Below are 13,327 nucleotides of genomic sequence, written 5' to 3'. Positions count from 1 at the left end.
TACTAAATAGCACGCCGGGAAGAGGAAACGGCTATTCAAGAAATGTAATTTGTTATTCTACGTATCACTCTATAGTCGTCGACGGTTAAGAGTAAACTGGAAGCTCCTCCCAGCTCTTTCCACTTTAGCAGAGCGAATGCTGGAGAGGAGGTCGTCTCCTCTCCACCGTTCGCTCTACTATATGGGGGGATATGGGAGCAGCTTCCTCTAAACTCTTAACCCTCTTAACCTGTCGCCGACTGTAAGTTGGACAGTAGCCGACTCTACAATCTGATGTGGGCAATCAGGCAGCGCAAAAAAGTGCATCGTCACAACGATCGTCTTCTTTGTGTGTTTGTGCCATTACCGGTTAGACAAATCATGCGGAGCGAATGATGATCCTGCGATTTGGTCTGCACGTGATTGGTCTAGCCGTTGATAACAAACGCTCAAAGCCGACTATCGCCGTAACGATGCACTTTTGGTGCTGCTTGACTGACTACATCAGATCGTAGTGTCGGCTGCGGTCTCAGCTTAAAGGTGCACTGAAGAGCTTTCTGAGATCGCCTAAATATGGCGATAACTCACTCTACAGGCTCTAAGCATCCTAGAAATCCATACGCGGCCGACTTTCCTATTTAAAGAAAAAAAAGATGTAATCAAAGATCGTAACTCACCGAGGTCATCTCAGGCAACGGAAGGAGCATGTTCCGAAATCAGTGCCACTGTCAGCCAATAGCGAGCTAAGGATTCTCGCGCTTCCGACCGCTGGAAGCGCGGAGTGATATTTCGAATGCACGTGGCTCGCTCGCTTCCGTGCAGCCCGAACTACGTTCAACCCAGCGAGCGAGTGCTCGAGCGCTCGAGAGCTGACGACCGGACACATCACTCACGCAAAAGACAAAGAAAGAAAAAAAAAAAGCGCAGTTGAGACGATTATTGCAGTATTGTGTTCCTTCTCCGCGAAAAATTAACATTTTAGAGCGCAGCCCGCAGAGTGAGGTATCGCCCTATTTAGGCGATCTTAGAAACCTCCTTAGAAAACCTTTAAAGTGACACGCCGTATATACTATTCGCCACCCCAACGCCTTATAGATGGCGCGGCGGTAGTTGCAAGATGGCGGAAGAGACGGGATAGATATTACATTCGGCATCTAGCTGACGCTGGCCAGTGTGCTTAAGTTAGTTCATTTGGCTACAAATGCGACATGGTAAGGGCAGGAGCGAATCAAAGGGCTCGATGATGTCCATGTGCGTTAAGATAACAAGCTTTTTTTTTTTTTAAGTCGCGGAAACATCGCAGAACTTGTGACGCTTTGCGAAAGGCGAGAGCGTTTTGGGCGCCGGTCACATCGTTTTGTATGCCAAAATATTTGTTGGGCGGTGAAAATATCGAGGTGTTTGCGCTGTGCTGGCCACCAGTGCTCTGATACATGAGCCGTGCATGCTGAGCGTCAAGCTCCGGTGAAGCAGCGTTCCTGTGTCATAGGTCCACAGCTCACTGCACACCGTCGCGGTATTAGTACATTGCAACACCTGATCAACCTGCGCCGTGGTTACTTATAAACAGTTTTAGCATAGAGTTCCTGCTGGCTGTCGTACGGTGAGGAATTGCCACCAAAATCGTGCTGCAGCTTTGACGTACGATTTGCAGCGCCGTACATCAGGAGCGTTTCCGTTCCTACTGTAGCCTGCGGTAACGCCATGCAAGAACTGCATAATAATACAATCGGCGTTTTTTTTTTTTTATTTCTATGTCAAAATAAATATTCAGATATATAATATACTACTCCTGTGTACCGTGCTATTCGCACCGTCCAGTCCCGCGTCGCCAAAACTGTCCGTTCTAAGCACACCTCACCACCGGCCCACAGACGCGCTGAAAAATGTTACTAACATTTTTTTTTTATTTGCCTTTGTAATTAATTGAAAGCAGGTACCCTTAGTTTGTCTTCTATAAGTGATAACTGTCGTTTTTCTTGTAACGGAATTGCAGCGCATAAAATACGAATCCATTCCCGATGTCTATCACTGGATACACCGCGTTGCATAAGCAGTTCCCTTCTACTTGCTAGAAAGAATGAACTTTTCGTAGATTGTACGCAAGAGGTTTGCAGCACTAGCTTTTGCCGTCACATTGAGCACAGTTTGGGCCGGCAACCGCGGGACCCGAAATCCGTACCGTACGCGGTCTACGAAAAGTTTCTATTGAAATGAGACATCCCGGTCCCTTTGTGCGAAGCAGACCACAACAATTCCTATTTTAACGCACTCGCGTTTTGCGTGAAAACTACACTATGCACGAACACGACGACCAGTACTTTAGCACCAAGGCCGACGGTCCCTGCCGCCGTTCCCGCCACTCTGGTTCTTCATTCGCCCGCGAGAGGGCGAGCGGCGAGCTGGTGTTGTGAATAACCTTATACACTCTAAAAAAAAAAAGCCCGTGCGTCAACTTTCCCGCGCAACACTCTGAGATCCTACCACCGCAGCTTACGGAGGTAGCTCAGCGAATGACGATGCGGAAACATGTGTTTAGACCAAAAAACACAGTCTGAGTTGTGACATTAAGCAATGCAACCGTAACGTTTTGCATTGCTTAATGTCACAACTCAGACTGCGTTTTTTTCGTTTAAACATATGTTTCGGCATCGTCATTCGCTGAGCCGCCTCCGTAAGTTGCGGTGATTGTCTGTCTGAGTGTTGTGCGGGAAAGTTGACGCACGGGCTTTTTTTAGAGTGGAGGTAAAAAATCGTCGTGGTATCCCTTGAAAGTTTGTTTCTCCACATGCACGGTGAATGAGCGGGGAAGACACCTTTTCGTCATTCTTCTCCAGCTCGCTTGCACCATTGCATTTAATTGCATTATAATCAAGACACCTTGCGGCATTTCGCAATGATTCTCTAAACAATTTATGACCCATATAGAGACAAATCTGAAAATGATATAGCATTATTAGCAGCCGCCTCGGTGGCTCCGAGGCGAGAGCGCCGGCCTACGGATCCCCAGGTGGCGGGTTCGAATCCCGACCGAGGTGCCCGCAATCTGACGGAGGCTTATTGCGGAGAAGGCGCCGTGTAACCGAGCTTTCGGTTGCACGTCAAAAGATCTCCAGGTGGTCGAAATTAATCCTCAGTCCTCCGCTGGGGCGTGCCAGATGCCCGTCGTAGGTTTGGCACGTAAAACCCCCAAATTTGACTTTTTTTAGCATTATTAGCGGGATTCTCAATTCAAACTCGTTCAAGATAATCTCCCTTGCTTTGTACAGTTAATATTATCAAAGAACAAACAAAATAGTGTCGGCGGGTGATGTGAACCACGTTGAAATAAAATATCGTTAATTGTAAAACTACTAAAACAGGAGGAAGATAGTTGCCATTTATGGTGTCATTTATCAAGGAAAGTATGGTAGGCAAGCATAGCCGGAACATCAAATTAACCTGCGGTTCATTTTTTTTTTTTTTTTCATTGAGCAAAATGCATTTATGTCATATGGTTGTTTCATATTGTGTTAGGGGATATATCGGTCGTAAGGATGCTTCTTTTTTTTCTTTTTTAATACGGCCAGTTCCCCTCCCCCTCTTCTTTTTTTTTTTTTTCTACTCGTTCCCGGTGACGCACGATTTCGCCACCAAACAGAACCTTAAGCGGGGCACTCTCTTTGTCGCACTTTGGGGTAAAAAGGAAAGAGCACTGCTTTGCGTCAATCTATCTCAAGATGTACGGCAGCGAAGACAGCAAGCTCAAGCTCCTTACTCCAGGACGCACCCTCTCTCTCACTCGCTCAGCAGAAACAGCTGAAAGGGCTATGAGCTCGAGCATCTAGCCATCGGCACGAGAGATCCTAAAGGGAAACAGAGCCTAGAGGCATTCAAGAGACACTGGCAGTTAGTGGGCCAAGGGGGGGGGGGGAAGGGGGGGATTTTACTGACCTTTTTCTTTAATGTCGGGTTCGGTGAAATAAAAGGATTACGGGGTCCTGCAATTAAATACAAATTTATCCCCAAAAGTAACGCGTCCATTATAAAAATAAAAGTAAGGATCTTCGAGTTTGGTCTTGACTAACCGGCGACAAAACAAAGCGTGCTTGCGAACAAGCTGTACCGCTCAAGTTTTCTGGGGTCGTCGAGAAAAGCTACTTTTGATGTTGAAACTAAGTCAAAAGTTTCGGGTGAGCTGACTGACACCGAACCCCTAAAGCCGCGCTCCCACTGCGCATACGTTAAACAAAGGACAGCCTTTAGGCACTCTATGGGGCCTTTTTTTTTCCTTGTATGCCGGTGTCATTGATCACACAAAAACTGTCTGCGGGCATGTTTGAAACTTTGTTTGCTTAGAAGTTTTGATTGTTTTCTACTGTAAATAAAATTTATTATTTTTTTTTACTCTTATAGATATGTACGAAGCACACATGTTTGGAGCATATGCTCGAGCTATGTCCGCCGGTAATTCTGTCACCATGTTTTCGGCGGACATCTTGTCTTTTGTATGGTATGTCAGCGTTGGGACTGCGGTTTAGAGCACGGGAAAGAAGGCACGAAAGGAAAATTGTTTGTCTGTCCACCAGTTTCGGTGGCTCTGGAACATTTTCGATCTGCGTATATTTCCTCAGTGTTTGCCCATCATTTTTTTTTACCTGGCGCTTGAAATAAACCTACCGATGCAATAATATAAGCGACCATTACTCATCGACAGTACGCACATTGAATCTCGCAAATAGGGCAGGAAGGGAAGGACGGGGTGACCAAAAAGGGAGAAAAGTGAACCCGGGTAATCGTTCCGCCTGGAATCTTTGTTCAGGAGGAGGGGAATGGGAGTGGCTAAAGAAGAGTTTGAAAGAGGAAAATAAGAAGAAAATAAAAAGCGAACAAGTCACAAAACTTGAACCCTATAAACACGGCCCTGTTCACGAACACCAGGGTTTATAATCCCGGCGCGCTTTCTTTCTGAAACAAACAGGATGTTGAGTGTTCGTTACTCCTTTGTGTGATCCGTCTCAGGCGCCAAGCACCTCTACCGCAGAGAAGGAACGGTTATCGCCAACACGGGAAAACCTTCAGTCTACTTATACATATATAAGTATACTGAGGTCGAAAATGTTCCAGGGTTACCCGATAGATGATGCCAGTACGCTCTCTCGTCCTAAGTGGTCACAGTACCACTCTCCAAGTTACACCGACTAGACGAGCCCCCACCCGACTAAACCTCCCGACCGCCGTAAGTAGATCCAAGACTTTCTGCTTTTTTACGTGCAAAAAGGTCGGTATCACTCAGCTCATCTAGACACCTATCTTTTCACCCATTACATTTTCTTCTACACCCCCCCCCCCCCCCCCCTCCACCCTCACTTTTTCTCCGGCCCGGATGACTTTAGTTAAGAGAACCGATGCGTGTCCATTCTCAAGTAAATAAGCAACTGTCCCATCATTTTCCTCAGTAGTCACAAGTGGCTTCGACGCAGTCAATCAGGCTCAAATAAAAAAAATATATATATATGAACTGGTCTCACGTCTGAACTGTGACTCGACAAAATAAATGTCGGGCCTCTGATCCGGCCACCTTGTACTTGTAGTCCCTCCAACCGGGCGTGTTGCCTGTTCCGCGTGTGTGCCAGCAGCAGGTTCCGGCGAGCTACGAGACCCGGTACCCGGTGAGCCGGCGCGCCTCGGACGGGCTCCGGGAGATCGTGGTCCGGCTCCGGTTCGTGGTGCAGCCCAAGCACTACCACAACGACGAGCTCCGGCTCCGGTGCACCGCCACCTTCTCCAAGCTGCTCACGCTCAGCTCCGAGGAAACGGTCCTGGTCGCCTCCCAGCAGACCTCCGGCTTCCACATAGCCTACAACAGGGGGCCGTCCGGTGAGTGCGCCATCATCATTTCATAAAGAGTTCATTAACCGTTTGGTTTGCACATAATTTGCGAACCTTTGTACGAATTTGCGAACCACTCTACGCCACACAAAGTGGTGTAGAGTGGTGTAGGTTATACGCTTCATGCGAAAAATTTCCATTTGCGTAGGCCAATCCATTGTTTTCACCTTTTGATTAGGTGTGAATATTGTAAACAATTTGTTAACATTGAACGTATGACTGGAACAAACTAGGTGATTCTAAAATCCAAATATCATGGTTCACGTACCCAAACGTGAGAGGGCATAAGTTGAAACAAAATATTAATATAACTTGTATTCCCCGCTTAAAAGGAACCCTACGGAAGCTTATAAAAAAAAAAGCGGCTGAAGTTTGGCGGGAATTCTTAGCTTCGTCAATCTTAATGAAGCTGGGAGCGAGTAAGGCTGTGTTCCAAGTCTTACCCAAATCAACCTGAGTTACTCCGGCGGTTGGTGTCACGTGACAACACAGATTGAAGAGCGCTGGACGCGGGTAGGTTTTGGAACGCCAAGGTGCAAAACTCTTACACTGGAGTAAGAACGAGTATATTTTGGAACACGGCTTAAGAGAGAAAGAGATAAAACATTGCAGATGAGGGTGGGGAGCATTTGTCCAGTCTCTTAGGCCGAAAGTCCCACTACTTATACACCGTGCAAAAGACACGATGTTTGCTGCAAACATGATGGCAGAATAGGGAGTATTAGTGAACCGTTCTTTTCCCGTACGATACGCTACGATGGGCCCTCCGGTACGAACTGAACATGCGCTACCGGAAAAGACTGACGCATGGGCAGTTCTTACCGTATCGGATGTGTAAGAACGGTTCCCTAAAACTCCCTAAGGATCTACAAAATGTTCCAAGCCCGTTCGATGCATGTGTATGAGTGTATCATGTCTGCAGACAGTTTTTCGTATGATTAAAGTGGCACGGACGTCCTACAAGAAAAAAAAACAATTCTCCGACGGTGTCTGCACACTGCCTATTGCATGATGTATTGGCAGTGTATCCGCGGTTTTTGCCCATAGGCTGTCGCTGGTCTGAGGCTTCCAGGAGGATCCTTCCGCAGATATTTCTGGAAGCCTCGACCGCCTCCTGTTACGTTTAAATGTCCTTTTTTCGGCGAGAAGAGCAAGGAGGCAGGACGGCTGCTGACGCAAAAATACTCTGAAACGGGAAAATGAAACAAATCGGATATGGTGCTGTGCTCTTCTCATATTGGCCTTTCCAGATCCTAAAATTGGTTCCTTCTTTTTTTTACGCGTGTTGTTTTGCTTTAATATTTTCTTCTCCTTTTTCCAGGAAGGAGAACGTGCAGGGGGGCCTCTCTCTTCTGGACTGCCGTGGAAGCGGCGTTTGTTTTCCTTCTGTTGCGTTAGTGTGTGCCAGTGTCATCGTTTCCTCGTGCGCCTCGCGTGTGGTGATGTCTGTCGAGCGCACCAATCGGCACTCCTTGTGCGCTTCTTGGATGGTGACGTCAGTCGAGTGCCGCCAATCGGCAATCCTGGTGCACCATGGGGATGGTGACGTCGGTCGGGCGCCGCCAATCCCCGGCTCTCGTGAGTCCCGCGAATGGTGACGTGAGTAGAGCGCGGCCAATCAGCAATCCTCGTGCTCCACGCGGATGGTGGCGTCTGTCGGGCGCCGCCAATCAGCAGTCATGGTGTCCCTCACGGATGGTGACTTCAATCGAGCGTCGTCAATCACCAGTCCTCGTGCACCTCGCAGATTGTGACGTCTGACGGGTGCCGCCAATGAGCAGTCGCTTCCCTGCACGGCCTGTTTAACGTACAGAAAGGGAGAAGAGAAGACACTAGTACAGCGTGCCACTGAGGATGCTGTCCAAACTGCCTTCGCTATAGCTCGGTCGACCTTTGGACTGACTGTTCAGTGCTGTTGCCAACGTCTTTGCCAGAACCAAGTGTGGCTTTGTGTCGAGATAATCTGGCCATAATTTCTAAAGCTAGGGTCACACGGCTTATACATCACACAAAAGACAGTTCGCATACAGATTCGAATGCGGGTCACCGCGAGATCTGTGCTTTGAATGCCGCATGGCAGAGTTCTATAGGGAAACGTGGCACGGAGGCGTTTGAACCACAAATATTGCGGTGACTCGTGTTTCAAGACTGTCTTTTGTATAATATATGATTAGTGTGACGCCGGCTTAAGGACTAGGAAATATAACCACGCGACCATTTCATATGGTCCTGAAGAAATCGTGAGTAGATAAGCTGAAAAAAAAACTTCTTGGAAAAAAAATGAAGATCTCCCAGCGATAAGGGTCTTTATGAGGCCACCATCAATTCAAGAATCAGGCATCTTCAAATGACAAACCGTCGGCATTTAAGAAAGCAAGGTAAGTGCGTTTATCTTTTAGGTTCATAGAGGGAGTTTTACAATTGACTCACCGGCGCTGACTAACGCGTAGTCAGAAGGTCCAAGAGGCGGAGCTATTTGAGCTTTCGAAATATCATTATTGACGTCCTGAGGTTGTCCTGCGTTTTGAGACAGTAAAGACTGAATCGCGTGTAAGCCATTTAGCGAGCGACAAGGCGAGCGACGGAGATTTCTCACTGTCGCTCCTGGCGTCGCTCGTTTTTTGGGGTTTCTAGAAAACGGCGGTCATCGCAAGGGTCGCTTGCTCCCGTCGCTTTCATGCGGTCTGCCTCGGCGCGCGAGTAGCTGAGCGACAGTGAAGCGGGTTGCTGTCGCTTGTCTCGTCTCTTGCGAAATCGCTTACATGCGGTTTATACTTAACAGCACAGTTTTAGATGTAAGGCATCTGAATTGGTTTTCGGTACATAAGACACGCATTTGGCGCAAAATAGTTTGCCTACAATACTCCCGAGCCTTAGGTGCTAATGCCAGGCACGTATCCGGAGGAGGGGAGCCGATGAAGCCAACCCCCCCCCCCCCCCCCCCTCCAAAAAAAAAAAAATTCATTTTGCTGGGGCCTCTTCTCCCCCCTCCGTCTCATAAAGTATTTTGTCATACGCGCCCCCTCCCCCTCCCCCCCCCCCCTGCCAAAGGAAAAAAATCCTGGCTACGTGCCTGGCTAATACCATTATTTCTCCTCATTTCCTTAAGAAATATTTGTACTTCGTGAAGTGAGACTGAAGCATCATGTCCCTACAGGACCACTAAATATCAAACAATTGCCAGCAACCCAGTAGAAGACCACCCGTTCAGTGACCAAAGAGTAAACAATAAACCTCCAATCTCTAGATCGTCGTTATTGGTTTTCTGCGTGCTCACCTGTAAAGTAAAAATAGCGGCATTTGTTTATAGTGCTACCTGCTCAACAGCGAACATTTCTTGCTTTCCAGTTTTTCACAGTCAAAGATCTTCCTTCGTGCCACCGTACCCTGTAACTCTCTAGCTCCGTGAAAGGTGGATTACGCGTCCTCCGGCTCTTGGGCGCCATAGAGCGGACGAAAACAGATATTTTGATCAAGTCATCGAGCACGCGTGCTTCGTAGCAAGGCCATGTAAGGACTACCAACGGTAGACGGACATCGACAAAGATATCAAGGGGAATAATAAAAAGTGCCTCGACTATGCAACCGGGGATGTTCTGTCTCTCTCTATATCTTCCTCTTTCTTTCCTTTCCTCTTTCTCTCTTTCTCTCTTTCTCCTCCTTTTGATTCATGCACACGCACCCCGAGTTTGTCTGGTAACGTGTCTCAAGAAATCGCGTGTTTATCTGACACATGGTCATTCGAGAATTCCTTGCCAGCTGAAGGGGAACTTATATGTACGAACGTAACTTACGCTGTCTGAATCCAGCGTACATGGCTCGAGTTCATGCGGTGGGGTGCACACCACATGAACTCACTGCGTGGGCGGTAGCATGCGCGACCGACTAAAAGTATACATTCAACCTCGAAGAACATGTCCAGCCACTCACTGCCCAAGGTAAGGATATAGCAAAAATTACTACGATGCCACTACGATTCTCGAGGTAAGAATATACCGAACACAATTGGGGATTTTGGTTACAGGAACGAAGTTTGCAGTAATTACTGTGAACTTGTAAAGGAATTACATTTGGTTTCTTTCCTGTATAGGGATAGGTTACGGAAAGTGTCGCCTAATTCTGCGAAGTAGGCAATTGAACCATTTTGTACGTCGATACTTAGAAGCCTATTACTGGCGATGCTTTTGGCTCTCTGTCTGAGTACCGCACGTTATGCTAGTCGCAGATTAAAAGGACCTTATTATTATTAAAATATTACGACGCCCAACGAATTAGATTAAAATGTGGGGAGGTCTTCAAGATTAACGCCGCGTTTCCGCCTTAGCTCCGTCATGCTAGTCAGCTATTCAAGAAGTAGCTTCATTGAAATATGAGAACGACGCTGCCACTGACTTCGCAGAGTCGGCTAAGATGTGGCAATTGTTGCATAAAAAAAGAAAAAATATCTAATGTTGAAATAGCGTTCACAATGGGCCCACTGTGTTGATCATTTTAAATGTTCTTCGCTTTTTGGAATTACCCTAAACAATCGGAAATGTGCTGGAAATCAGAAATATAAAGTTATGCCTTTTTTGTATTCCGTTTGAAATGAAAGCAGACGAGGAGAAGCTAGCACAGTGTGCCGCCATCCGCAATATATTTTTAATCCACAATACAAAATAATCAAAAAAGAAAGCTTGAAATATGGCTTGCAGTGTCGGTTATTTTTTGTTTGCGGCATGAATACGACCGACTGAAAAAAATTGAAACTCTTACCAAGTTTCAATAAAAACCAAATATCTTACATTTCTGGACCAGCTTGGTCTCTTCGTCACGGGTGACTTGCACGCCTTCTTGGGAGGTCGATGCGGGGCAGTGACGTCCGTGACGTCACTGCCAGAAACGTAAAAACAACCAAAAAAATGTCTTTTTTTTTTTCTTTTTACGTTTTGCAAAGAGCTTGTTGCAGGCTGTTGTGTGGCGGGGGGAGGCGGCGGTCGCGGCGTGTTATTGTTACAGTGCCATACGCTAAAGAACAGAGGCCAGATACACAAAACGATCTTACGCCAAGAATGTGCGTACGACAAACGCTCCGGAGCCGTCTTTCCACGATCAAATCAACATGGCCGACAACGTCGCTCAGTTACTTGGTCGCGACGACCAACGGACATTTATTTTTCTACGTGCTCTTCTCGCGCGTCCCGACTTCAAGCAGCAAGAAAAAAGAAGAAGTACTTGAAACCGACCACGACGAACATGAACGATGGATCCACAAACACCCGGAAAAAGGTACACCGGCAACGATGCCATCGACCGAGCGAGCTCGAGGCTTAGCAGGCACTCCGACTCGTCGCAGCGTTGCCGGCGTTGCTCCGACGGTCCTTGGCCAAGACCGTCTGCCCACGACCGACCGGCTGGCTTGCTGAATGGAATACGCGACCCTTGTGGACCCTTTCCGTGTTATAGTTCGATCGCTGACCTCAACTTTAGATTAAGGGGTCATTCAGCAAGTATTATCACACAAAACACATACCGTGTTTTGTGTGATAATAAACGCCGTATGGATTACTTTTGCAACACGGTATGTGCAGTTTGTTATTAGTGGACCATTTTTATTCTGACACGCTTGTCGCCGCGGGGGTGCGTTCACGCTCAATTGTTTCCGATAGTATACATTACTGTCGAGTAACAGTTCGTGGGAGCTAAGCAATGCCGGTCCCCCCTTTCTTTGCCGTGAGTCACGTCAGTATCGACTGGTACTCGTAAAAGGTCGGTCCCGAAGCACTTCGATCAAACATACGCGTCCGCTCCGAGTGTGCACAGGTATTTACGTGGCTCTTTCTGACACTCTCGCAGTTGAAACGTCGGCTCGCTCCTGCATCTCCGAGGCCGCGAAAAATGCCGCGGCCATTTGTTTCCATCTACGTCGCTTTGCAAACGACTGGCACGGGCCGTTATTTAGCAACTATGACAGTTGTGTTGACTTCGGAGGAAGGAGCTGGGAGCATACTCCGGAGGAGTACTGTTGTGTGTTGGCAACCGAGGATATCCAGGGATGCCGGTGAACTGGTGCACGCGCGCAGGCACGAGACGTTCGACTGCTCTGGCCCCAACCCGGTCGGTTGTGCCCGCTGTATGCTGTAATGTATATATGATGTAAAGATTAAATACACAACATTGGCGACGAAGTGGAGTCAACCTGCGGCGGAAGACCTTCTAGAGCGCCGTTCGCGGCGCCATGGCAGAAGCAAAGGCATCAGCGGCGCCGGCATTCGGCGGCATCGAAGAGTTCGCACCGAGCACCGGTGCAACATGGCCACTGTACCACGAAAGACTTGAGTTCTACTTTATCGCAAATGAGATCAAGTCAGCCGAGAAGAAGCGTGCAATCCTGTGCACGGTCTGCGGGGCGGCCATTTACGCCATCGTTCGTTCACTCTGCTCACCGGCTCTACCTTCCGAGACGAGCTACGACGACATCGTCTCGCGACTGGCGGCCCACTTCAACCCGAGGCCGTCCGCCATTGTTCAGCGTTTCCAGTTCGGGAAGCGCGACCAGCGTCAAGGAGAAAGTATCGCCGACTACATCGCCGAGCTTCGTCGGCTGTCGGAGCACTGCGCTTTCGGGCCAACGTTGGACGACATGCTCCGAGACAGGTTAGTCTGCGGCCTCCGGGAAGAGTCCCTTCAGCGACGGCTTCTCTCCGAGCCGGAACTAACCTTCGCGGTGGCCAAAGAGAAGGCGATAGCAGCAGAGTACGCCCACCACCAGACAGAAAAGATCAGGGGGGCGTCCGCAGAGAGCAGCGATGTGTGTCGTGTTGGTAAGCAAATGGCTCCGAGAGCTAAGCCTAATGCCGAGGCAGCAAGAGAAAGGACTGCGTCGAAGTCACAGCAGGACGCTGGCAAGTGTTTTCGCTGTGGAGGGTCACACTAACCAGACGAGTGTCATTTTCGACACGCACAGTGCCACTTTTGCAAGCAGCGGGGCCATATCGTGAAAGTTTGTCGACGAAAAGCGAAACAGTCCTCACCGACGCCTAGGCCTACAGGTGGCAGCCGCCAGAACGGCCGGCGGCGCGACAGTGAAACAGCGGATGTTTTCGGCATCTTCCAAATGACTGCCGAGGAACCTGCTATCCGCGTGGTCGTAGAAGTGAACGGGAACCCTCTCGAGATGGAAGTCGACTCAGGAGCGGTGTGCTCCGTGATCAACAAGAGAACTATGCGTCAGCTGCTGTTGTCCAAGCACAAGCTGCGACCGTGTGAACTACGTCTTCGCACGTACAACCAGCAGGAATTGAAGGTGCTAGGCTCCGTGATGGTCCAAGTTACCTATAAGGGGCGTCAAAAACGACTGCGTCTCGTCGTGATCAAGGGAGCAGGCGTAGGCTTGCTTGGCTGAGACTGGTTCAAGGCTCTTGGGATTGAGCCGAGAGTCAATCAGCTGGAAGAAGCAACGAACAATCAGAGCCCGTCCAGCGCAGCAGTGCTGAGT

The 13,327-nt window shown here is 48.5% G+C and overlaps 1 protein-coding gene across 2 annotated transcripts in view; it reads left to right on the top strand.

Annotated features, from left to right (window-relative positions):
* Positions 1-9,435, top strand: part of LOC115333216 — a 224,461-nt gene extending 215,026 nt beyond the window's left edge. Inside the window, exons 7-9 of one of the 2 annotated variants that reach the window (XR_005715861.3) lie at positions 5,598-5,838; positions 7,172-8,228; positions 9,199-9,435. Coding sequence is in view for 1 of the 2 variants with exons in the window: in XM_029995860.3 (XP_029851720.2) it covers positions 5,598-5,838; positions 7,172-7,248 (318 nt within the window). In the remaining variant the exon portion in view is untranslated. Of the gene's footprint in view, positions 1-5,597; positions 5,839-7,171; positions 8,793-9,198 lie in introns of those variants that run through there. The other variant, XM_029995860.3, reaches the window with a different exon arrangement.
* The last annotated feature ends 3,892 nt before the right edge of the window (positions 9,436-13,327 follow it).

This window comes from Ixodes scapularis, unplaced genomic scaffold, assembly GCF_016920785.2.
Source record: "Ixodes scapularis isolate PalLabHiFi unplaced genomic scaffold, ASM1692078v2 PGA_scaffold5__190_contigs__length_132052651, whole genome shotgun sequence".
NCBI lineage: Eukaryota > Metazoa > Arthropoda > Arachnida > Ixodida > Ixodidae > Ixodes > Ixodes scapularis.
The sequence above is the reverse complement of the archived record's forward strand: the minus strand, read 5'-3'. Positions and strand labels throughout refer to the sequence as shown.